This window comes from Camelus dromedarius, chromosome 20, assembly GCF_036321535.1.
Source record: "Camelus dromedarius isolate mCamDro1 chromosome 20, mCamDro1.pat, whole genome shotgun sequence".
Classification (NCBI taxonomy): Eukaryota; Metazoa; Chordata; class Mammalia; order Artiodactyla; family Camelidae; genus Camelus; species Camelus dromedarius.
The window spans coordinates 456,210-478,811 of NC_087455.1; the positions used below are offsets into that span (position 1 = coordinate 456,210).

General features: G+C 63.7%; 2 protein-coding genes across 3 annotated transcripts; both read left to right on the forward strand.

Moving 5' to 3' along the window:
- The first annotated feature begins 1,192 nt into the window (after positions 1-1,192).
- SCRT1 (scratch family transcriptional repressor 1) lies at positions 1,193-7,192 on the forward strand. The gene is made up of 2 exons (XM_031439881.2): positions 1,193-1,655; positions 3,682-7,192. The coding sequence occupies exons 1-2, from the start codon at positions 1,541-1,543 to the stop codon at positions 4,617-4,619; spliced, it is 1,053 nt and encodes a 350-aa protein (XP_031295741.2). The 5' UTR covers positions 1,193-1,540; the 3' UTR covers positions 4,620-7,192.
- Positions 7,193-11,644: 4,452 nt separating this feature from the next.
- DGAT1 (diacylglycerol O-acyltransferase 1) lies at positions 11,645-21,225 on the forward strand. Of its 2 annotated transcripts, XM_064476714.1 has the most exons (17): positions 11,645-11,932; positions 16,314-16,401; positions 18,426-18,466; positions 18,571-18,656; positions 18,740-18,792; positions 19,014-19,119; positions 19,261-19,374; positions 19,481-19,555; positions 19,648-19,751; positions 19,840-19,878; positions 19,974-20,015; positions 20,090-20,134; positions 20,209-20,321; positions 20,418-20,483; positions 20,567-20,654; positions 20,741-20,803; positions 20,902-21,225. In XM_064476714.1, exons 1-17 carry the CDS (start codon positions 11,745-11,747, stop codon positions 21,055-21,057), a joined length of 1,467 nt encoding a protein of 488 aa, XP_064332784.1. In that variant the 5' UTR covers positions 11,645-11,744; the 3' UTR covers positions 21,058-21,225. The 2 variants fall into 2 exon arrangements, with proteins under 2 accessions (XP_064332784.1, XP_064332786.1); XM_064476716.1 differs by lacking the exon at positions 19,014-19,119 and having other exon boundaries at positions 11,724-11,932; positions 19,308-19,374.
- Positions 21,226-22,602: the final 1,377 nt, after the last annotated feature.

Here is a 22,602-nt window from a genome sequence, read left to right on the forward strand (position 1 = left end):
TCCGCCTGGTTGCGGGACCGCGTTGGGGAGCTGAAGGAGCGCGGAAGGGCGGAAAACCACCAATGAACCCGAATTTCTAGAGCAAGGTCATAGCAGCCCCTCTCCCCCTTCACACCCCGCTGGCTGCGTCGCCGCTGCGCTCGACCTCCGCCCCTTGGGAGAAAGGCGGGCGTGGAGGAGGCCTCTCCGGCGGGCACGGGGTCAGCCCGGGTGACCGAGTGGCAGCGAGACACTGCGGCACAGGGCGCGCGCAGCTCTTCCACACTGCACTTTCGCTGCCTCAGCATTCGCGCCTTTGCCTCCCGCCTCCCCCACCTGCTCCCGCAGATCCCTCGCCTCCACACCCGAAAGCTAGGCTGGCCGGATCATTCTGGGGTCCGCCCTGCGTTCCTTCCACCACGGTTCCAGGTTGGGGCTCGTGGGTCCCAGGCCTGTTTCCACCTCTTCCCCACCCCCGACAATGCTGCAGACCGCTGGGCCTCCGTTCCCGGAGCCTCCCGAGGGAACTCCACACAAGCAAGGGGCCGCGGAACCCCCAAGACCCCTCCCAGGAGACCCTGGCTGGGGCCTGGCCCAGCGCAGCCATTTCCGCCATCCTCTCCCCCACACCTCCCTCCCCCTCCTGCAGCTCCTGGGCTTTAAAAGCCGGAGGCTGGGCCGGGCCGCAGGCAGAGGCGGCCGCGGGTGCAGGAGGCTGGGCCCAAAAGCTGTCTGAGCGTCGAGCCCCGCCCCTGGAGCCCCCGTCCCTCCCTCCCACCTTCCCTCGGCCCGCCCTCCCTGCGCACCCCTCCCCCCGAGGACCCCCGCCCCCCTCCCGCCGCCGCCGCCGCCGCCGCTCGCTCCGGCTGCAGAACAATAAAGCAAGCCTCCCAGAGACCCCCACCGAGGACCCCCGCCCGGAGGCCGAGCCCCGGCGGCCCGCCCCTTGCCGCCTGCGCCGGCTGAGTGCGCCCGGTCGCTGGCCGAGGTGCTGGCCGGGCCGGCGCTGGCCGCGGTGCTGAAGCTGCTGGCGCTCCTGCCGCCGCCGCGTTCTGCCGGCCCGGTGCTGCCACCCCCGGGGGCATGGGGGGTCGCTGACTGAGGCTCCGACGCGGCGGCGGCGGGGAGGGGAAGGGGGCCGCGGAGCCGGGCCAGCCCTGCACCCACGCTTAGCCTCCAGGCCCGGGACGGAGCCGCTCCCCCCCTCCCCGCCCCCCCACAGCCTCCTCCCCCGCCTGTCCAGGGGCGGCACTGCGGGCTGGGAAGCCGGGACCAGAGGAGGAAAGGAAGGAAGGAAGGAAGGAAAGAAGGAAGGAAGAGAAGAGAAGAGAAAAGAAGAGAAGGAGAAGAAGAGGGCTATGGAGTAGAAGAGGAGGAAACACAGGACAGGAAGGCAGGCAGGAGGAGAGAGGACAGCACTCGTGCGGCAGCATCCAAAGGCCAGAGTGGGGACCCGTGCTGCTTCCGCCGCTCCTCGGATGGTGACGGAGCCCCGCCGCGGCCGCAGCCCCCCCCGCGTCCCGGCTCCGCAGGCCTACAGCGCCGGAGCCCTGCAGGAATCATGCCCAGATCCTTCCTGGTCAAGAAGGTCAAACTTGACACGTTCTCCTCGGCAGACCTCGAGAGCTCCTACGGGCGCGCCCGAAGCGACCTCGGCGTGCGACTGCAGGAGAAAGGTGCGAGCTGGCATGAGGCTGGGGGCGGCGAGGGGCCCAGGGCAATGCTGGAAGGGGTAGGGGGCCAGAGTGTGGGGCTGGAGGGAGCAGGAGCCCCAGGAAATAGATCCGAGGAAACCAGAACCAGCAGGAGGCGGTGGCTGGAGCAGGACTTGGTTGGGGGGGAGGAGATGGGGGTGGGGAGAGGGGAGCCCAGATGCAGGCCAGAGCCAAGCCAAAGGTGGCAGGGAGAGTGTCAATACAGGAGAGAAGGTGGGGAACAGGGGTCAGGAACAGGAGGTACTTGAAGGTTCACACAGACCCATACCCTGACCCACGGTGGGACAAACACAGAATGGACACCTGCTGACATGACAGAACCTAGGGATGCATCAAACCCACACTCAAAAAACTGGGCCTGCCTCAGAATTCTCTTTGCTTCTTTGGCTACAATTCCAGGACCCCCTCCTAGGAACAGTAGGGAAGTGCTGAGCGTCAGGGAGTAGCCATGTGGTCCAGTGGGGGCCGCCCACCTGTCTGGCAAAGGTACCAGCAGAGACAGCAGCTGTGTCCTTCCTTGAAGCCTGGGTCAGGGAGAAGGGTGTGGGTAGGTGGGCTGTGGGCACAGGAGGTCCAAAGTGCTGGAGATAGGGGGAGGTTCTTTGTGTAAGGGTGCCCAAATTCAAGGACAACTGTTAGCATGCAGGCAAGGAGGCTGGGAGTGCCAGCAGCCTGGGGTGATAAAACAAGTGTGACCTGCAGGAGCATAAGCCTGTGTGTGAGCCTGTGTGCGCCCATGTGACTGCATGTGGCCATGTGACTGTGCGCTTGTGTGTGACCCTGTATGAGTGTGTGCCTGCCTGTGTGCCACTACATGGGACCATGTGACTCTGAGGCCATTATGCACCCATGTGACTGGTGACCCTGGTGGAGAGTGTGTTGGGGTGCTTGACCCTGCATGAGTAGGTGGCATATGCCTGGATCAGGGCTCTGCCCAACCTGAGGGGACTCCAGGGTTGACAGTGTCTGAGAGAGTGGGTGTAACACCGAAGAAGACAGAGTCTGTATCGTGTGGGATGTGTATTTGTGACTCTGAGATCCATCTCATGCCTTGAGAACAACTGCAGTTACCAGCATGAAGAATGCTGCCTGCCTGCAGTTTGTCCCTGTGAAGGTGTCCCCTGGTGGACACCCTGGCTCCGTCTCCAGCACAGCGTCTTCCTGGTCACCCTCCTGGGGCTTGGGAAGACCCCCACGAAGGATTGGGGCCTGGGGGAAGAGGGCAAAGTAGAACAAGGTAGGACCCAAGGGTACAGGATGATCTGACTGAAGGGAGTGAGGGGAGAAGCAGAGTGGATGGAGGGAGAGGGTTTGGAGTTGAAGGGGATCCAGTCTCGTGAGTAGAGGGAGACCTGGGAGATGAAAGGGAGGTGCTAGATTGGCTGCGGGAGGAATAAGCCTCCAGGGCTTGTTGGTGGACCTAAAGCACTAGAGATGGGCAGCATCAAGGCTGGGCGCAGGTTGCCGCCGGCGGGGTGTAAGAGTTAGTGGGAACTACCAGAGCGGGAGCCACGGGGTCCCTGGACAGGCAGCCCTGGCTTTGTGCGCTGCGGGTCTGCAGTGTGTTGCATAATCAGGGAAAACTGCTGAAGTGGGGAAACCCGAAGGGGGGGAGAGGGGGAGGGGGAGCAGAGTGGGGAGGAGGGGAAGGAGGGCGAGGAAAGCGCCGCCCCTCCCCCCTGACCTTGAAGCTCCGCAGAAGGAGGGGGGTAGCCGCACCCGAAGATGCGACTCTCCTTCTCCTGCGAGGGTGGGGCGGGCGGGTGGCGGGGCGGAGCCGGGGCCTGTCTCATCTCTCCTTTCCTCTCTTCCCCTCCCTGCCGTCTCCATCCTCCCTGCCCCGCCGTCCCTCGGTCCCTTGTCCTTTGTCCTCTTCGTTGTTTGCTCCTTCCCGGACCTCGTGTCTCCTGCCGCCCGCCCGCGTGTGTCTCTCTTGCTGCTCCGTTCCCCTCCCGCTGTCTGCTTGTCTGTTCGCCTCGGTTCTCAGGATACCTCAACGACTACGCGGGGCCCGCCTCCGTCTACGATGGCGACGCCGAGGCGGACTTGCTCAAAGGGCCATCCCCGGAGCCTATGTACGCTGCGGCCGTGCGGGGAGAGCTGGGCCCGGCGGCTGCGGGTTCGGCGCCGCCGCCCACCCCGCGCCCGGAGCTGGCCACAGCCGCGGGTGGCTACATCAACGGCGACGCGGCGGTTAGCGAAGGCTATGCTGCCGACGCCTTCTTCATCACCGACGGGCGCTCCCGCCGTAAGGCTGCCAACGCCGCCGCCGCCCCCTCCACGGCCTCGGCGGCGGCCCCCGACGGCGACGGCGGAGGCGGGGCCGGGGTGGGCGCCCGTGGTGCAGGGTCTGGGCCCGGAGGGCGGGGCGGCGCGCGCGCGGGGGCAGGCACCGAGGCGCGCGCGGGGCCCGGGGCCGGCAGCGCGGGAGGCCGGCACGCCTGCGGCGAGTGCGGCAAAACGTACGCCACGTCGTCGAATCTGAGCCGCCACAAGCAGACACACCGCAGCCTGGACAGTCAGCTGGCGCGGCGCTGCCCGACGTGCGGCAAGGTGTACGTGTCCATGCCGGCCATGGCCATGCACCTGCTCACGCACGACCTGCGCCACAAGTGCGGCGTGTGCGGTAAGGCCTTCTCCCGGCCCTGGCTGCTGCAGGGCCACATGCGCTCCCACACCGGAGAGAAACCCTTCGGCTGCGCGCACTGCGGCAAGGCCTTCGCCGACCGCTCCAACCTGCGCGCGCACATGCAGACGCACTCGGCCTTCAAGCACTTCCAGTGCAAGCGCTGCAAGAAGAGCTTCGCGCTCAAGTCCTATCTCAACAAGCACTACGAGTCGGCCTGCTTCAAGGGCGCGGCCGGCAGCGGCCCCCCGGCCCCGGCCCCCGCCGCGCCGCCGCAGCTCAGCCCAGTGCAGGCCTAGAGCCGCGGTGCCTCCGCCAGCCGGGTCGGCTCTCAGCAATACGGGCCCCCAGGGAGGTCTCCGCCGGCGACCAGGCGGAGGGGCCGGAGGGCGGGCCCCTCCTCACAGCAATAGGGGGAGGGGGCCCGGCCCCGCCCCGCCCGCCAGGGGCCTTGCCGGCCCCTTCAAGCAATAGGGTCCCGAGGGGAGACCCACCCCGAGCCCCCTCCCTTCCCCTCCAGGGTGCCCCAGGCTTTTACCCAGCAATAGGGTCGAGGAGATCCTGAACCGAACCTCATCTCCGAGTTAGGTCTCTGAAGACCCGGGTAGGGTGAGGTAGGGAGCGCCCCCTCCTGCCTCTTCTGCGCCCCTGGATCGCGTCGCAGAGACTCAGGTCTTCCCCACCCCTTCCCAAGCCTTCCAGGGCCAGGCCTGCGGCCTAGACGTCCAGGGAGCCGGTCCCTCCCCGGCAACAGGTCGGGGAGGAGCAGGATGGGGGCTGCAGAGACGTCCCTACTCCTCAGTGTTCGTTGAACCCCGGGAGTGTTAGACGCGTTGGGGATCGGGGAGGGGGGCGGATGGCGGCACCTCTCTCCCTCGGGTTCCTTCTGGGGCCTCAATCCGAGCCGCTCTCCAACCCTTGCCTCGCATCCTCTGCCAAATCCGAATTCTTCCAGCCCTGCTTCCCGGGCTCTGTCGTCCATAACGAATAATAATGACGCATATCAAATCGCATGGACTTATCCGACCTCCTCAGACCCCGCTCCTGCCCTGCCCCGGGACCCCCTCCCTCGTACCCGGGCATTCGGTGTTGGAGAACGGATTCCTGGGGCCCGGCAGGCAGCCCTGGGCACGGCCCTCCACACCTCTCTGTATTCGCTTTGCGGGTAAAGCCCCCTAGGGGGGGTTGCGGATGCGTCGGGTTCCTTTCTTTCCTGTATTTGTACGTTTTATTTATGAACGGATTGCACTCGGGTCAGGGAAGGGGCGCTGAGGCCCCTGTCCTTCCCGCCGACGCCGGGGGCTTGGGATGTCCAGGATCACTTTCCCCGCCCCTGAACCCCTCCCTACCTGGGCGCCTCTTGGGAGCCTCAGGCCCCGCCCTCACTCTGTTGCCAACTTACTCCCGTCTATGCCAAAGCCTCGGCGGTGACCCCGCCCCAAGGGCCCGCCCCATTGGCCGCCGCCTTTGTGACGTCACTGCATGCAGCCCCAACCCTCCTCCTGTCCCTTCCCGGGGCTGCCCGTTCCCTGTCCCTCTTAGTTAGTCCGAAGCCAACTATAGAGCAATAATGCGCACTGCATGCCAAGCTGCCGCCGCCTCTAGAGTTACTGAGAATCAGGTATCCCCTGCCCAACCCACCCCCTAGGCCCCTAGATCAGGGACGCTGCGCGGGGCCGGATGCGCAGACTTTCTTCCTCCTCCTCTTCCCTCCCCCCCCTCCCTCCCACGGCAGAGGCCGGCAGGTGTAATGGTTCCAGGGGCAGGGGCAGGGTGGTTGCCCCCCAAGGCCCCTCCTTCATTTGTACATCACCCACTGACCGTTCATTAGGCATTTATCATGTGCCAGGCCCACTGCTGAGTCCACCTGGGATCCGGCGACCTGCAGGGGGTGCATGTTCTTGACAGGAGCCCAACCGGCTTGGGTGGGCCAGGGATGGCGGCAGATGCAGAGAGCCGCGGTCCCTAGACCCCAACCTTGGGCCCCTCACTCCTCCCCACTGTAGCCCGGGGCCAGTGCTCGGCACGGTGGGGCTCTGCCTTTGACTTGGGTTCTCAGCTCAGGTGGCACAGACCCAGGGCCCCAAGGCCCAGTGCCACCAGGACCCACATACTAACTCCCATTCCTTCCATCCCCTGGCAGCGGCGGCTCTGCCATGTCAGGCCAGGGCCCCAGGCCACACGAAAAGGTGCCCACTGGAGTGTATTACCAGGCTGGCCCCATCCCCGTGGGTATCAAGCCCGGCTGCCATCCAGCTGCACCCGCAGGGGCCAGCAGGCCCGAAGGCCCATCATAGCAGGGCCATGTCCAAACCCTTTATATCCCAGCTCGGTATTCACACAGCTCCCAAGCCGCGGCCTGCCCGCCTGTGCCGGGCACACCCGCATGCACACGCACATACAGGCATCCCACCATACCCCACACGCCTATCTACCTACCTAAGGAGAAGGCTGGAGGGCCGTGAGCCGGCCAGGGTCTCCCGCTTCTCCCCACACCCCGCCGCCGTGGAAAGCCATGGGCCCCCTCCCGCCCCCATAACTAAGCAGCACAATAACCGACTTAGCGAATTCAGGTAGAAGGAACGTTTAGGTAGCACCTATTTTGTACTGATTCTACGAGTAGGGCCCGAGATGCGGGGGCCCTCGGGTGGGGGCTGCGGCCGCCGGCCCGCCCTGCCCCCACCCTTGCCTGTGCCCCGCCGCCTTGTACATACTCCCACCCGGAACAGGCCGGGATTTTTACTCGGGCCGCGCCCCTCTTCCGCCCCCGTTTGGGGCCGGGCCGGCCGGACAGACGGACGGACGGACAGACCTCCTTCCTAAGCACAATAGCACCAGCTCCCCGGAGCGCCGCACCTCCACGAGGAGAATAAATGCCACTCTTGATAGAACTTGCAGTGTTGGGCTGATGTATACAGGGCTGGGCCGGTGCTGCAGGGTGTGCTGGGGACGCCTGCAGCGGGGTGGGGGTGGGGAGGCGCGCCCTTCCTGGTCCTGCCACACATCAGAGGCCCGGCAGGTGCAGGCCCAGCAAGGGGACTGGCAGCCTCCCCAGGAGGCCCTGAAGTCACGCCACTACACTTTGCTAGGCTGCACCCGTGTCCCCTTTTGCAAGAAGTTAGCCTTTCACCTGGAGGGCCGACTTGGCAGGCTAAGCACGAGCGCCCACCCCTGAAGGCAAAGCGGTTGGCATTGCTCCGGTGGCAGGTGAATCTGCTCTGTGCCAGGAACGGGGGAGCTGAGGGACTCCAGCCTTCAGCCAGGCCCAGCCCAGGACTGATCTAGAATGGCCAGAGTAGGTACCACAGGGCCCGCAGTCCTATGGCCTTGGGTGCCCCCACTCTGTAGGAGCTCCTGCTGCCCCTGCAGGCCTGGCAGCCACAGCAAGCCTTCCTCCATGTCAGGCCAGGGCCCCAGGCCACATGAAAGGTGCCCATTGGAGCGTATTACCTAGAGGACATGGGGACTACAGAAGTGGTGAGGTCTGACACTTTCCTGTAGCCTGCTGTCCACATTCTGACTCCCAAACTCAGGGGATGCGTTCCCCTACTGTCTGAGGAGGCCTCCAGAGACAGCTGGGCCAGGCTGGTTCTGGGGAAGAGGTGCCCAGGGGAAACAGAAGCTTCCACAGTTACTCACAACCCTCGGGCTCCAGACAGGATGAGTCTAGTTGAGGAGACACGGGCAGAGCTGTGCTGGGCTCAGACAGCCCAGGGAAATGGACCCTTCTGCCGAGCAAATGTCCCCATGCACTCAGGCATGTAGGCAAGAGCTGAGAGGCCTAAAATCTTTGGGGACGGGTAGTCAAAGCAGGTTAGCCCAGGGCCAGCACAGCTGTCTACACCCTGGCAGGAGACAAGCCCACCCAGACTCTACTGGTATGGACAGCGGGGGGAGCCTGATCAGCAGCAGGTCACAGCCTGTGGGCCGGCTGCTCAAGATGGGGCTCACAGCAGGGTGGGTGACCCCTTCTGGGGAGCACTGTCAGCCTTAATCTCAGGAGTGAAAGCCCCTGGCACTGCTGGAGGTCAGGCCCTCTGGCTCAGAAGTCCTTGACTTTCAGAGTCCCAGGTTAGGTAGGCAGCACTGCCTAATTTGCATATGAAGAATATGAGCCTCAGAGAGAGAATAGCTGGTCCGAGGGCTTCCCTTGACCAAAGTCCTGCCCCAGTACCCCGCCCACCCTATGCTAGGCTTCACGCCTGCATGGGTGCCAGCGGCAGGGAGGGGGCCTCCTTAGAGGTCCACTCCTCCTCAGGGCTCCAAAGCTGCTGGGTCTGGACTGACTGTTTCTGCTCCTCTAGGACTCTGAGGTGTGGCAGGGGAAGGATGGAAGCTGCCTCCCCAGGGCCCTGGATGAGCCCATCCTTGTCTCCATAGGTGTCTGTGGACAGGACTGTGCATCCCAGAGAATGGGCAGCACAGGCTTCTGACCTCTGTGTCCAGAGTCTTCTTGCTGGCCGCTCCCCTCCCAGGCCCTCTTGGCCTCCCCAAGTCGCCTCCAACCTGGAGTCAGCCCAAGGCCTTTTCTAAACTCCCAAACCCTTCAAGCCCTTTATTCGGCCAGGCCCACAAGACTCCTCTCCACGGGCCCAGGCCCCCCTAATCTGTTGCCGCCTCAGCAAGGAGATTACCCACTGAGCTTTCTTCTACAGCTCCTCACACACATTTGTCCCCAGACAACCCCACCTGCCTTGACCTTCTCCCTCTCCCCTGGCGCCCTGGGCTGCACCCCACCCAGGATTCTGAGGTGCTGGAGCTGTGGTGGAGGAGCAGGGGTGGTAAGGGGTGGTGATGTAGGCCCACTTCCCCCCCAGAGGCCGCCCCGCCCATCAACAACAGGCCCCACCTCCATCAAGCAGGCCCCGCCCCTGTTGATGCAGAGGCTCTTCCTCATTGGTTCGTTCACAGCCCATGCCTTCTCATTGGCCCGAGGCTCTGATTTCCTCCTCTCTCAACGCCAGCGCCGGAACCTTGGTTCCTCCTTGGCCCCTGATCAGATTGGTCCTCCCTGGTGGCTCCCGGTCCTCTCTGGTCGCCTCACTCCTGCTGCCTCTTGCCAGCCAACGGCTTGGAGCCCGGATGCGGACACAGGCAGCCGCCTCCAACGCTGCCCTTCACTCCTCACTGGCTACCCAACTCAGCCTCTCCGGGCCTACTGGCAGCCTGAGCCATCAATCTTCCCTTCTGCCAATGGAGTGACAGCCCGGCCAGCCCTGTAGTTCTTGGCACTGTACTGGGGGATGGCATGGCCAGGGGAGCAGAGACATGTGGGAGCGTGTGCCTGACTTCCCGCGACCTTCCAGGAAGTGGGGACCAGGGAGTGGGGAAGGAGGGGCAGAGCTCCCAGGGCTCACCCCTACTCTGTGGGCTCCTAGGTCTTACCTCCCTTGGGATCAGTACTCAAAAAGGCCAAGGTCTGCCTGGCCCAGCCCAGCTGATGAACAGATGAGTGTTCTGGCACCCTGGATAGGGGACGAGGCTGGTTGTGACCCACTGAGGCCAGGCTCTGTGTGCATGCGAGAGGGGTTCTCTCGCCCAATCAGGGAGGACCCTTCAGCAAGGTAGTCTTACCCTGCCAGGTAGGGACGCCAGGCTGGCATCAGCTTCACATGGGCCAGTGACTGCACAACGTGTCATAGGGTCCCAGGTGACTGTCGTGGAGGTGATGGATCAGGAGCTAGCCTGGCGGGAAGGCGGTGGCCAGTCCATAGGTGAAGCTGCTGACCTCAGGCTGAGCCTCTTGCTTTATTTGCTGTCAGAGGGGCACTCTTCTTGGCCTTGCTAAGGGGAGTGGATGGCCAGTAGGTTCTGCTGGTAGGGCTGTTTCTTGGGTAAAACCAGGCCTGAGCCCCCCCCCCCCCACCGCACCCTCACATTCGGAGATCCAGAATGTTCACACTCCATACTCTGCAAAATGCCACTCAAGCCAAGGTGGGGCATGCACTTCAGGCCGCACCATGCAGTTGTTATAGTGGGTTGGTTGCTTCGTTTAACGGCTGGATGATTGCATAGACTGCAATGACACTGAAGCCTCCAGGATTCTCATGCCCTGGCAAAACTGGCCTGGGTGGGAAATGGGGGAGGCTCTGCAGGTCTACAGATGTGGATGGAAGGGGCTGGATGGAGAGGCAGGCCAGTGTGCCCATGGAGGGGGGCAGGACCCTCAGCCCACCCAGGCCCAGCCCATTACCCAACAAAAGTTTGCGGGCCTGATGCTCGGTGAGGCCAAACAAACCAAAAGGTTGTTTGGAGCAGAGATAGGTTTATTGCAGGGGCAAGCAAGGAGGACGGGTGGCTTCCGCTTGAAAACCCTGAATTCCTTGACGGTTTTTTGGGGAAAAGTTTTTGTAGACAAGACTTGGCATGAGGGCTGCCGGGTATGTGACTTCCTGATTGGCTGGTGGCGAGGTAACAGGGCAGCATTCTAGGAATTCGTGCTCAGGCTGAAGTTGCTATCCTTCACCTTGGGGAGCCATAGTTCCAGCAGAACTCAGAGATACTGTTACCTATGTTCCTTGAGGAGGAACCAGGACCCTGCCACAGGGCTGCACTATTATTTCTTGACTGTTCCTCCTTTGTTTCTGCTTTCCCTCCCTTCCCAGATTAGCAACTATTTGAATCTGCCCTTTAGAACTCAGGGAAGGTCAAGGAGGCTGAATGAAGCCTATTTCTTACAAACAAGCAATGGCGCACACAGAATGGACTTGTACCAGAGAGGACCGCACAGGGTCCTGCTCTATTTCAGGCCTGCAGGGGAGAGGTGGCGGCCCTGGGACTTGATGGGCAGGGCAGGCTTGCTGGGACGCGGGGCCTGGGGCCTTTCTCCTGCCCTATCCTCTGGCCTGGCGTTTCTCTGAACAACCTAAGCCGAGGAAAAAGGGGGTGCCTACTGTGGTAACTAGAGGGTTCGTGGAGCAGGACTGCGCCACCAGGCGCGGCAACCCCAGCAGACACGGCCCCGGACCCTGGCGGCATGACTCAGGAGGCATTTCATAAATAACCCACATCCCCACACTCGCGCCTGGGCTAAGTGACGAAACTCTGTGTTTATAGAGTGGGACAAGGGGCAGGCAGCAGTCAGGGGAGGCGGGCGGCTGCTAGGAAGCTGCCTCGGCTCGCATCCCCTCTCCGGCTCGCGCCGGGCGACTACAACTCCCAGAGACCCCGCGCGCCCGCGGACTACAAATGGACACGTGCCCGGCCCTCGGGCCAGTTAGCGGCTGGGGGAGTGACGCTGCCGCGCGCTGCCGCCTAACCTAGAGGGCGCGCGCTGATTGGCGGCGCTGGCTAGCGCGCGGGCTACGGCGGCCGGCAGGGGGCGGTGGCGGCCGTCGGCCGAGGGTCCGGAGGCGGGGCCGCAGGTCTCGGGCGCTGAGTCCGGCAGGCCGCGACTCGGCCGCGGCAGGGTGCTGGCTGAGGCCATGGGCGACCGCGGCGGCTCGGGCGGCCCCCGGCGACGGAGGCCGGGGTCGCGGCCCTCGAGCCAGGGCGGCAGCGGGCCCGCGGCGGCGGAAGAGGTGAGGGACGTGGGCGCCTGGGGGGACTCGCCGGCCCCGGACAAGGACAAGGACGGAGACGTCGACGTGGGCAGTGGCCCCTGGGATCTGAGGTAGCGATGCGCCTGACCCCTAACCTTTGACCCTTGACCCAGGGTCCCCGCAACCTTCCCTGGTCCCCGGGGCGTGTCCGCAGCCGCGCGGTCTCCGATTCCGAGAGCCTGGCTCTCAGACTTCGTATAGACAGGTGTTCCCTTTTGGACCCCCGCGGGGAAACTGAGGCTTTAGGGGTGGATGGTCTCCTGCCAAGGGTCACCCAGATGGAGGTATCGAGAGGAGCTGTCCGCAGCCCAGCTTCCAGATGCCCCTCCCTCTGCCCATCCTTAGGTGGGTGACGCTCATTCCCAGGGTGAGCCTGCCGCCCTAGGTGGGCTGGTTGCAGCCATGCAGAGTCCTCTTCCTGGAAGGAGATGGGTGGGATCTGGCAGTCTGTGATGAAGGAGGTCCCTCCTGAGGGCTCTGAGGGGTGCCTTGAGGGTAGAGAAGGTTCCCAGAGGAGGGTGGGCCAGCCGGGGAGTGGGACTGCCTGAGGACAGGGGCAGGGGGCAGCGCAGGAGGCTTTCTCATCCCTCCGACTCTCCCGAAAATGGTCTTCATGGGGGCCCCTCATCTGTCCCCCAGTGACTGGCTGGCCTGGGGTCCTGCTTATATTACCAGCCCAAGTGCTTGCTGTAGGGACAGAGCTGAGTCTTGTATGAGGACTCTCACCCCTGGTTGGGGTACAGGAGATGGGTTTGAAATGGGCACACCCACAGGTGGGCGCCTTGCTTGGCTGAAAGACTGACAGGAGGGGGCGGGGGGAGCCAGCTGTGGCTGACGGGGAGGACCTGGCCCACCTGGCCCTTGGCTCAGTCCCGCAAGCTGGCTCCAAGCCATCCCTTTGCCATCCTCCATGTCCAGACCCCTCCACTCGCCTTCACCCTGGCCAAGGGGTCCTCAGGGACTTTGGCTTTGGGAACAGCTCTCGGGCTAGAGGTTTTCAAGGAGGAAGTGGGCCACAGGTCAGTTGGCTGGTAAGAATTTGCTCTCTCAGTAAACAAGAACTGAGGTTTTCTTCACTGGGCACTGTGGGGAGGGGGTAGGCACTGTCCCTGCCCTTGGGGTGCTCACAGTTCACCTGGTAGATAAGATAATCTCAGCACTGAACAGTGTGAGCAAAGTTCAGGCACAGAGTTCGTGACGGTACCATGCGGGAGGGGGCTGGTTCTGCTGAGGGGGTGCTTGCTTCCTGTGGGCTTGAGGTGGTACTGAGGGAGGCTGCGAAGAACAGAAATGCCCTTTGCTGACCCTTGAGTTATCCTCCCCAGGAGGCAGGGGCGTGGCTGGCATGATCTCCCCTCTGGAGGGTGGTAATCGGGGTCCTTCTGTGTGAGTTGGGATGGGCAGTCACTTACTTTCTTGCCCTACACAGCCAGGGGTCCAGAGCCTGTCATGTACTCCTGCTAGTTGGGCTGAGGGAGTGGGATCCCTGTCTGCCACCTCTGAGGGATGGACCTTTGGGAGGAAAAACAGTAGATGACAGGGAGGGTCCACTGCAGTGTACCCCCCCGCCCCCCACGCTGATCTCTGGGGAATGCCGGTGATGTGTGTTTGTCCTTCAAACCCAGATGCCACACAGTTCAGGGGCTCCTGGGGCAGGGCCGGGCCTGGCTCTGACTGCCTTCCTGGGATTTGGCCTCTGATGCCCCTCCTCCGGGCCTCCTCCTCTCACCTGCCTTCCCTCCTCCCTGCTTGTTGCCATTGCTCCCTCTTCCTCCTTCCTCCCCTTCAAACTTCCTGCTCACCTGGGCCTGGGCAGGCGGGGGAGGCTCTGGGCGTGAGCTTGTTCCTTCCGGCCTGGGGCAGGTGTGGCTGTGGAGCAGGAAAGAGAGGGCACCTCTTTTGCTCTGCCTCGTGGCTCAACCCTTCCAGATGTACCACACACCTCGGTGCCCAGAATGCCTGCTGCGCCCTCCCGCCCTTGGTTCACAGGCACTCCAGGCTCTCTCAGGGTGTTTGTTTCTGGACTGTCCTCTGTTTCTCTCTCTCCAGCAGGGTCTGAGGGTGTGGGGAGCCCACCCAACCACCTTGCACTCCGGGGCTTGGTCTAGAGGCTGGCTGTAGGAAGTGCCCAGGAGGTGGCAGCTGGGAGGCCCCAGCTGGCACCCTGCCCCTCTTTGTTCTGCTTGGCTCTGGACCTGGACCATGTGGTCCCCAGGTGTGGTCCACATTTGGGGCTGTGACTCTGGGAAAGCTTTGAACCTCTGTGAGCCTCAGTTTCCCTGTGTGCCCGCTTCCCGGTGCTGATGCGAGGGCTGAGTGAAGTGACGTGTGATGAGTTACAGTGGCCCTGCTGGCTGGCTGGAACTGGGGAGCAGGTGTGGGACTGCTGGAGGGTACAAAGGTGTGGCCAGCCCCTGTAGTAGAGGAGAGGGTGACAAAGACAGCTCTGGGCATGGTGGCCAGGTCTCACCTTCCATGCCAGCCATGCCTGTCTGCCCTCTGGTCCACTGCAGCTGCTGGACCTCCGTGGGTATTGGTAGATGGTGGGCTTCCTTCCTGGGGTTGGGGCCTCTGACTTGTGGAGGCAGGGAGCTGCCTTGGTTGGGGATGGTCAGAGGGCCTATGGAGGGCCCTGGGGAGTAGGTGAGGGTGCCTTGAGGAAGGCCTTGGAAGCCTGACAGCGGGGATTTGGAAAAGCTTTTAATATTATTTATTGTTATAATGTTATTGATAGTCAGATTTCAAAAACACCACTCTTTCCCCACCTCTGTTTTCATCTTAGCGACTGCTGCAAATAAAGTCAGCGTGGTCTTCTTGGTGGCCCAAAGGGAGCAGGGGTCACACTGTTGTGAAACAGTCCTCTGGGCGTGTTAATGGGCAGATGGGTGGCTGGCAGGTTGTGGCATGAGGCGGCTTTGGGGGATGGTTCCAGTGAAAGTGAATGGGCTTGAACTTGGGGGACAGGGCCGGATGGGCCCATGCAGTGGACAGGCCCAGAAACTGTTCCCCTGCCCGCTCGCAGAGAGGCAGGCGCAGAGACTCAGGAAGACGGCCTCGGGTGGAGATTGCAGCCTCACTGTGCGGCCCAGGACAGACCTGGAAGCGGGGCTCAAGGCAGCACAGGCCTGTGACTGGAAGTGGTGGGCGGGCCAGGTGCAGGCGGGCCTGGGAAGGCCAGGCTGTTGGCACTGTCCTGGTTGCAGAGTGAGGAGTCCTCCCCGGCCCCTCACCTCCTGGCTGGGGCCGACCGAGTGCTGACCGCAACCATAGCCGGGCATGCCACTGAGGCAGGGCCACCGGAGAGGGCATCTGCGCAGTGCCCCAGCTATCTGGAGGCGGATATGTGTCCACAGGAGGGAAGGGGAGGCCCTGGCCTCTCCTCTTACAAAACCAGAGGCCTTGCTCAATGCTGTGGAGGTCTCCTGGTGGCATGGCAGTTGGGGTGAGGCGGGGCTGCCCCCTGTGAACTGGCCGCCAGGTCTGGGCCTGGCCTTGCCTTGCTGTGGCCCCTCCTCCACCTCTGCCTTGAGGAGGCAGAGGTGTGAGGGTCAGCTTCTGTGTCCCCCAGCCCCAGCATGGAGTGGGAGCTCTCACGGTGGGCAGGCTTCTCCCTGCTTCTGCTGTAGACTCCCTGCCATCAGGTGCCTAGGTCCTGGGTGGGCTCCCACTGGCCCCTCAGCCCAAGCAGGAACACAGTGCTAACTGCCGTGGTTGAACTGGGACAGGCTATCATTTTTCAGAAACAATCGGAGGCCACATGAGGGCTGGGCTCCTGCCCCCAGGAAGGTGCATGTCAGGCCAGGTGCTCAGCTGGCCCTTGGCATGGGTCCTTGTGCCAACTTGGACCAGCATGGGGAGGAGGTGGGTGAGCCATCTGAGAAGGCAGATTTGCCCTCCCTTCCATTCTGTCCAGCATTGCCAGGTAGGCCCCCAGATCCCTGGGGTGGACTCTTCCTGTTGGCCCATCACCACACCATAGCCAGCGTTTGTGGCAGCAGCTGGAGGCAACTGGGAAGGCAGGCTGGCTCCTGGCCTGGGGTACTCCAGGCCTGATGTGCTAGGTCCTGTCTGTGGCCTGTCCCTGCCAGCTGCCTGGAGCGGCAGGCCTCTGAGTGCTCCTGAGCACTTGGCTGGGGGTGGCCCCTCTCTGGCTATAAATGGGGAGAAGGATGTGTGGGCAGAAGAGAGGGTTGAGGTAGGGTCACCACTGCTGGGCCAGGATGTGTGAGAGGGAGGGGCTGAGGTTGGCTCCGCCCTGGGGGAGAGGCTGAGGTTGGCTCCGCCCTGGGCCCTGAGGCCGACCCCTAAGGGGTTAGGGGAGGCCAGGCCCCTTAGTGTGTGCAGGGCTTGGAGCCGTGGGCCTGCTTTTGCCCTTGCCTGCGGTCCTCACTGCCTGGGTCTGCGCTGGTACCTGCTCATAAAGGTCCCTCCCCACCCTACCCCGCTTTCCAGGTGCCACCGCCTGCAGGATTCTTTGTTCAGCTCCGACAGTGGCTTCAGCAACTACCGTGGCATCCTGAATTGGTGCGTGGTGATGCTGGTAAGTAGGGTGGTATCTTGGGCAGGTGTCCCTGCAGCCAAGTGGGGCACGGGCTCTGTCCCTGGGGGCAGGGGGGCCAGAGCGTGTGTGGCGGGGTGAGTGGGGCACTGGGCTGGTGGGGAGAGACTGCAGTGACGGGCCCTGCAGTGGTCGTATACTGGGGCTCCCGTAGGGTATGCACTCAAACCCTGTCTTTGTAGAATCCCGGGAGAGGTCTGCAGAGGTTGGTCTGGGAGCCTTTGTGCTGTGGGGCACAGGAGTCCCTCCAGGGGCTTGGCTGGGAGGGCGTAGGGGAGCAGGAAGGAGTGGATGGGCTCCTGGGGGAGTGCTCTGGGCTTGAGTTTCCTCTGCTGTTCCAAATAGCCATAGTGGGCGTGGAGCCCCCGGCAGGCCCCGACTGAGGGGAGCTAGGGGTGAGAACATGCTTCTGGGCTCAGCCCGGTAGCCCCAGGCTGCCCACAGCTCTGCAGGCCCCTGGCCCCTCTCCCTTAGCCTCAGAAAGCTGTTTTGAGGGGACCCTGTGTCTGCCTCACTCTGTGGCCTGGCTGAGACCACTGCCTCTGGGGCCAGCAGCCCTGGCCCAGAAGCAGCTGGAGTCCAGGACTCAAAGAGGCAGCTTTCAGGGCAGGGCAGGGGGCAAGGGCCTGCCTGGGCCTGGCCCCCAGCACTCAGGGCTGATGTGGCCCGAGGCCTTTGACCCTCACACTGACGTGTCTGCATCTGTCTTGGGTGTGTCTCCCTTGGCTGTGCAGGTATGAGGGGCTCCCCATCTCCTCCCTGTCTGTGGCCCCTGGGCGGTTCCCCAGGGCGCTGTGCAGCCTGGTGGGTGAAGGACATCTGGGCAAGGGGAGAGCGGGCCAGGTGCTGGCCGGCCCCCAGGCAATGATGTATCCTTGGCCTCTCGGGGGGCCATTCCTGGCCTAGACTGTTTGTAAAGAGGCGGGCCCCCAGCAGCCTGGGCTGTTCTCCTGCAACCCCTTGGGCCCACCTGGTACAGCCCCAAAGCCTTTCCCCTGCTTCTGGTGCCTCTGCCACACCTTCCCTGCAGGAGCCGTGCGTCCAGAGCGCGGGGCTGCCTGTGTGTTCCCTGTGCTGCTGGGGCCTCCAGGTGGGTCCTGCCCATTAGCAGCTCCAGCTTTTGCCTGCTGTGGGCTCTCAGGACAGGCCACTACCAGGTGGGGTGACAGAGTGAAACCACGTGTCTTGGTAAGCTGGTGGGTCTGGCATTCAGCTGGGAGGGCATGGCAGGGTGCCCGTGCCTCTCTGAGCTTGTCATCTCCTCGTGAAACCTTCCAGGTAAGGGACCCCACCAGTGTTCCCGGGAAAAGCATCCCTTTTGCACAGAACCTTCTGTGACCTCGGCACAGGGCCTCTGCCTTGTGGGGTGGAAGAGGGGTTCCCTGTCACTGCAGAGGGAGGCCAAGCAGCCAGCCCCAGGCTAGAGCCAGGAGCTTGTTTTTATGGGGCTCCGTCCTTGGGAGCTTTGGGGCCAAGGCCTGGGTTTGGGGTGCTGCAAGAACACCTGAGGTGAGGCAGAGGTCTGGGGACAGGTGGTGCTGCAGGCACAGATCCCCTGGCCCCTCAGGACCCTGGCCATCTTCTTCCTGCCACCCCACACGGCGTGGACACCCTGGTACAGCACCCGCCACACAGCTGGGCACTGCAAGGACTGGCTGGAGGGTGGGGCTCTGGGCACGGGGGCAGCTTCACCTGGCCTGGCTGGGCTTGGGGCCACCACCAGTTCAGCAGAGCAGGGGAGCGCTGCTGGACAGCGGGTCCCTTTCTGTTGCCACTGCAGACACAGGTGTCCGGGAGGTGCCTGATGTTGGGCTAGCTCCCTCTTGTGGGCACACTGGGGGCAGTGCTGAGGGACCTCTGGTCCCTGCACTGGTGCACAGGAGTCTGGGAGCTTGGCCGGAGGTCAGACCGGGCAGGGCCTGCAGGATGGAGGCTGCTGCCCTGACCCGCTGGATGGGGGCTCCTAGGCCAGGGCTGACAGGGCTGTTCCGTTCTCTCTCTTGCAGATCTTGAGCAATGCTCGGTTATTTCTAGAGAACCTCATCAAGTGAGTGTCTCCCCAGGGCCCTGGCCACACCGCACCCACTGCTAGTCAGGCCCCGTCCCTCACACGCTCAGCCCCTCATCCCCCTGATCCGCCCCCGCCCCCAGGTACGGCGTCCTGGTGGACCCCCTCCAGGTGGTGTCTCTGTTCCTGAAGGACCCCTACCGCTGGCCTGCTCTGTGCCTGGTTATTGGTGAGCTGGGTGCCCAGGAGGGCCTCAGGAGGGGTCAGGGCTGACCCAGGCCTGAATTTGCCCTGTGGTGCTTCTGTCCTCAGTGGCCAACATCTTTGCTGTGGCTGCGTTCCAGGTGGAGAAGCGCCTGGCTGTGGTAAGCAGTGTTCTCACGTCTTGCCCTGCAAGGAGGTCTGCTCCTCACCGGTCCAGGCTTGTGGTGGGGCACTAGCCCACCCCACTACGTTTCCGGGCTTCAGGCTGTGCGTGGCTTTCCTGGGAGGAGTTGCACCAGGCCCGGTGGCCCTTTCCCAGGGAGACCGTCTGTCCAGGGAGTGGGGGCCCTGGTTGAGCGCTCTGCCCACCCCCCCACCCCAGGGTGCCCTGACGGAGCAGGCAGGGCTGCTGCTGCACGTGGTCAACTTGGCCACCATTCTCTGCTTCCCGGCGGCTGTGGCCTTCCTGCTTGAGTCCATCACTCCAGGTGGGCCCCCATCTCTCCCTGTCCCAGCCTGTCTCTGGGGCCCGTAGGAGAGACCTAGGCTAGCCACAGGGGCTGCCCTGTGGCCGAGGCTCTCCTATGGGCAGTGTGGGAGGGCGTGGCCTGAGCTTGCCTCTCCTGCAGTGGGCTCCGTGCTGGCTCTGATAGTGTACACCATCCTCTTCCTCAAGCTGTTCTCCTACCGGGACGTCAACCTGTGGTGCCGAGAGCGCAGGGCTAGGGCCAAGGCCAAGGCCGGTGAGGGGCTGCCTAGGGCTGGGGTCCCCTGGGGCTGCCACCTGCCATGGGGCTGGAGCTGGGCGGCACCAGTCTCACGTGCCCCAACTCTGCTGCTTGCTCTTAGCTTCTGCCAGTAAAAAGGCCAATGGGGGAGCTGCCCAGGGCACTGTGAGCTACCCAGACAATCTGACCTACCGTGGTGAGGACCCCGCAGGGGCTAGACCTGGAGGGTGGGTGGGGGGACGCAGGGGCTAGGCCTCTGCCATGCTAGCCCTGCCCCTCCTGTTCCAGATCTGTACTACTTCCTCTTTGCTCCTACTTTGTGTTACGAACTCAACTTTCCCCGCTCCCCTCGCGTCCGAAAGCGCTTCCTGCTGCGGCGGCTCCTTGAGATGGTGAGGCTGGAGGCTGGGGGCCTTGCGGGGTCCGGGGGCTGCTGGGCACCAGGGGGTTGAGACTGCTGTCCTCTGCTTTCTTCTCCAGCTGTTCCTTACCCAGCTCCAAGTGGGGTTGATCCAGCAGGTATGCAAACTGGGTGGGGCTGTGCTGCACCGGGGTTGGGGTGGGGGGGTCCCAGGGTGGCCAGCGAGGTTATTACACTCTGCCCTCCTTTGCAGTGGATGGTCCCCACCATCCAGAACTCCATGAAACCCTTTAAGGTGAGTGGCCAGGCTCTCGGGGAGGAGGGTTTGCGAGGCGGGGCCAAGGAGCCCGCTGAGCCCCATCTCCACAGGATATGGACTACTCGCGCATCGTTGAGCGCCTCCTGAAGCTGGCGGTGAGCAGCCTGGCGGTCGGGGAGCCTGTGGGGGCGGGTAGGGGTGTTCTGGAACTTGGCAAATGACCCCCCAGGTCCCCAACCACCTCATCTGGCTCATCTTCTTCTACTGGCTCTTCCACTCCTGCCTGAATGCTGTGGCCGAGCTCATGCGGTTTGGAGACCGGGAGTTCTACCGGGACTGGTGGTGGGTGGCCTTGGGTGTGGGGCTGGGGGCTGGGGGCTGGGGGCTGGTTGGAGGGTCCTGGTGCAGTCTGATCACCTGCTGCTGTCTCCACACCAGGAACTCTGAGTCTGTCACCTACTTCTGGGAGAACTGGAACATCCCTGTTCACAAGTGGTGCCTCAGGTGGGTGTGGGCACATGCAGCGGGCGGGCGGGCGGGCGGGCGGCCCGTGGCCTGGGCGCCCATCCCACCTCCTCCTCCTGCAGACATTTCTACAAGCCCATGCTCCGGCGGGGCAGTAGCAAGTGGCTGGCCAGGACGTGCGTGTTCCTGGCCTCAGCCTTCTTCCACGAGGTCAGTGCTCTGCGGGTGCATCCTGTCCTGCCCTTGGGTGGGTGTGGCTGAGGGCTCAGCTGATGCCCCTCTTGCCCCCACCCCAGTACCTGGTGAGCATCCCTCTGCGCATGTTCCGCCTCTGGGCCTTCACGGGCATGATGGCTCAGGTGAGCACCTGATGCAGCCTCCCAGCCAGCCCTCTTCCCCACACCTGGGAACCAACTCTGTGGTCACTGTGGCTGCTGATGGGCCCCTGTGTCCCCAGATCCCGCTAGCCTGGATAGTGAGCCGCTTCTTCTGGGGCAACTACGGCAATGCAGCTGTGTGGCTGACGCTCATCATCGGGCAGCCGGTGGCCGTGCTCATGTACGTCCACGACTACTACGTGCTCAACCACGAGGCCCCAGTGGCCGGGGCCTGAGCCTGAGCTGCGCCCCCAAGGGCATGTGTGCTGGGACAGGGGCCTGGCTGGGCACTGCTGCCCCCTGGGCACAGGCCAGCGCGGGTGGTGGGGGGAATGCCTGTGCTCTGGAAACTGCTGATCCTGCCCAAGGGTCCGAAGGTGTCAATAAAGTGCTATCCAGAGGGACTCCCCTCATTCAGCTGGGGGAAAGGGCTGCTGGGAGGTGGGGCTGTGCCACGTGGGGCCCCACAGGACTCTGGGGGCCGCTGTTCTCAGGTGCCAGGAGACAGGCCCTCTTCCCTCCAGCTGTACTGTGGGAGGGGGTTTCTGGGTCCCCTCAACCTCCCCAGGGCCCATGAGGTAGGAGCTGCCAGGAGAGGGCAGTGGCTTGGTGCTGTGGGTGGGGTGCAGGGAGCAGGCACTGCAAGCCAGGCAGACCCCTGCACCGGCACACACCCTGGCGCCAGGGTGGCACCCTTACTGCCTCAGGAAGCTCTGTGGTCAGACATCCTGCTGCTGCCTGTTACTCCCCTGTGTGGGGCAGGGCCTCAGACCCTCAGGCACCTGTGCTGGAGAGTTGGAAGACAGTGCCTGGGGACTCCCCAGAAGCAGGCCTGAGCTTGGGGACGGGACTGACTTGAGAGGCCAGCAGACGCTCCAAGACAAGGCCACAGGGGTCGCAAAGGCAGAGCCACGCCCAGGGCCTCCACGTTGAGTTCCTGCCCGAGCACCAGGTGTCTGTACCTCCTGGGTGCTGCTGGCTTGAGGCCCCGGAGCCAGGAGGATCCCCAGCTCCCCTGGGCTAGAGCTTTCTCCGCCCTCAGTTTTCCTGGCACTGGGCTGGGCAGGCCACTCGAAGCAGCCTGCGTGTGTGGCCCTTAGGACACTTCGCTCCCAGGCTGTGCCACCTGGAGCCTGACAGAGGGAGGTAGGGGGCAGCCTTGGGCTCCTGTTCTCACCTTTGGTGGGTCTGCTGCCTGGGTCGAAAACGTCCGAGGCTGTGCTGGGCCAGCTGTGCCCTGACTGACAGTGCTGTCCCCGCCCCAACCAGAACCCGCCTGACCCCGAGGCCTCACCTCTTCTGGGTCCTGGCAGCATCTGGGGTAGGAATGCCGCCTAGAGGGTGCCCTTGGACCCCACAGTGTAGGCAGCACCCCGACCCCTCCTGCTGAGAGGGTGGTGAGCACTGGGTGAACTGGGGACACAGGATGCTGGGGTGCGGTGCTTTGGCCTGACTCCTGCTCCTCCCCCACCCTTGGCTGCCTGACCCAGGAGGCAGGGCTGCACTCCCACTACCTTCCCTCCTGCCAGACCCCATGGCGCTGACCCCTTCCTGTCCCCAAAGCCAGCCCAGAGCCAGATGGCTCTGCTGGACAGGTGTATGTGGCACAGCCATTTGTGTCTCACCTGGTCCCCTCGTGTGGAAGCCCTGGTAACGGGGTTCTGTGACCCCTCCCGGTTCTTTAACCAACAATTCTGAGCACACATGGTCCAGTGGAGCCAGGTGGGCCCAGGGACACCGTGTGCAGCTGCCCTTCTCCAGGGAGGCTGCAGCCCAGACCT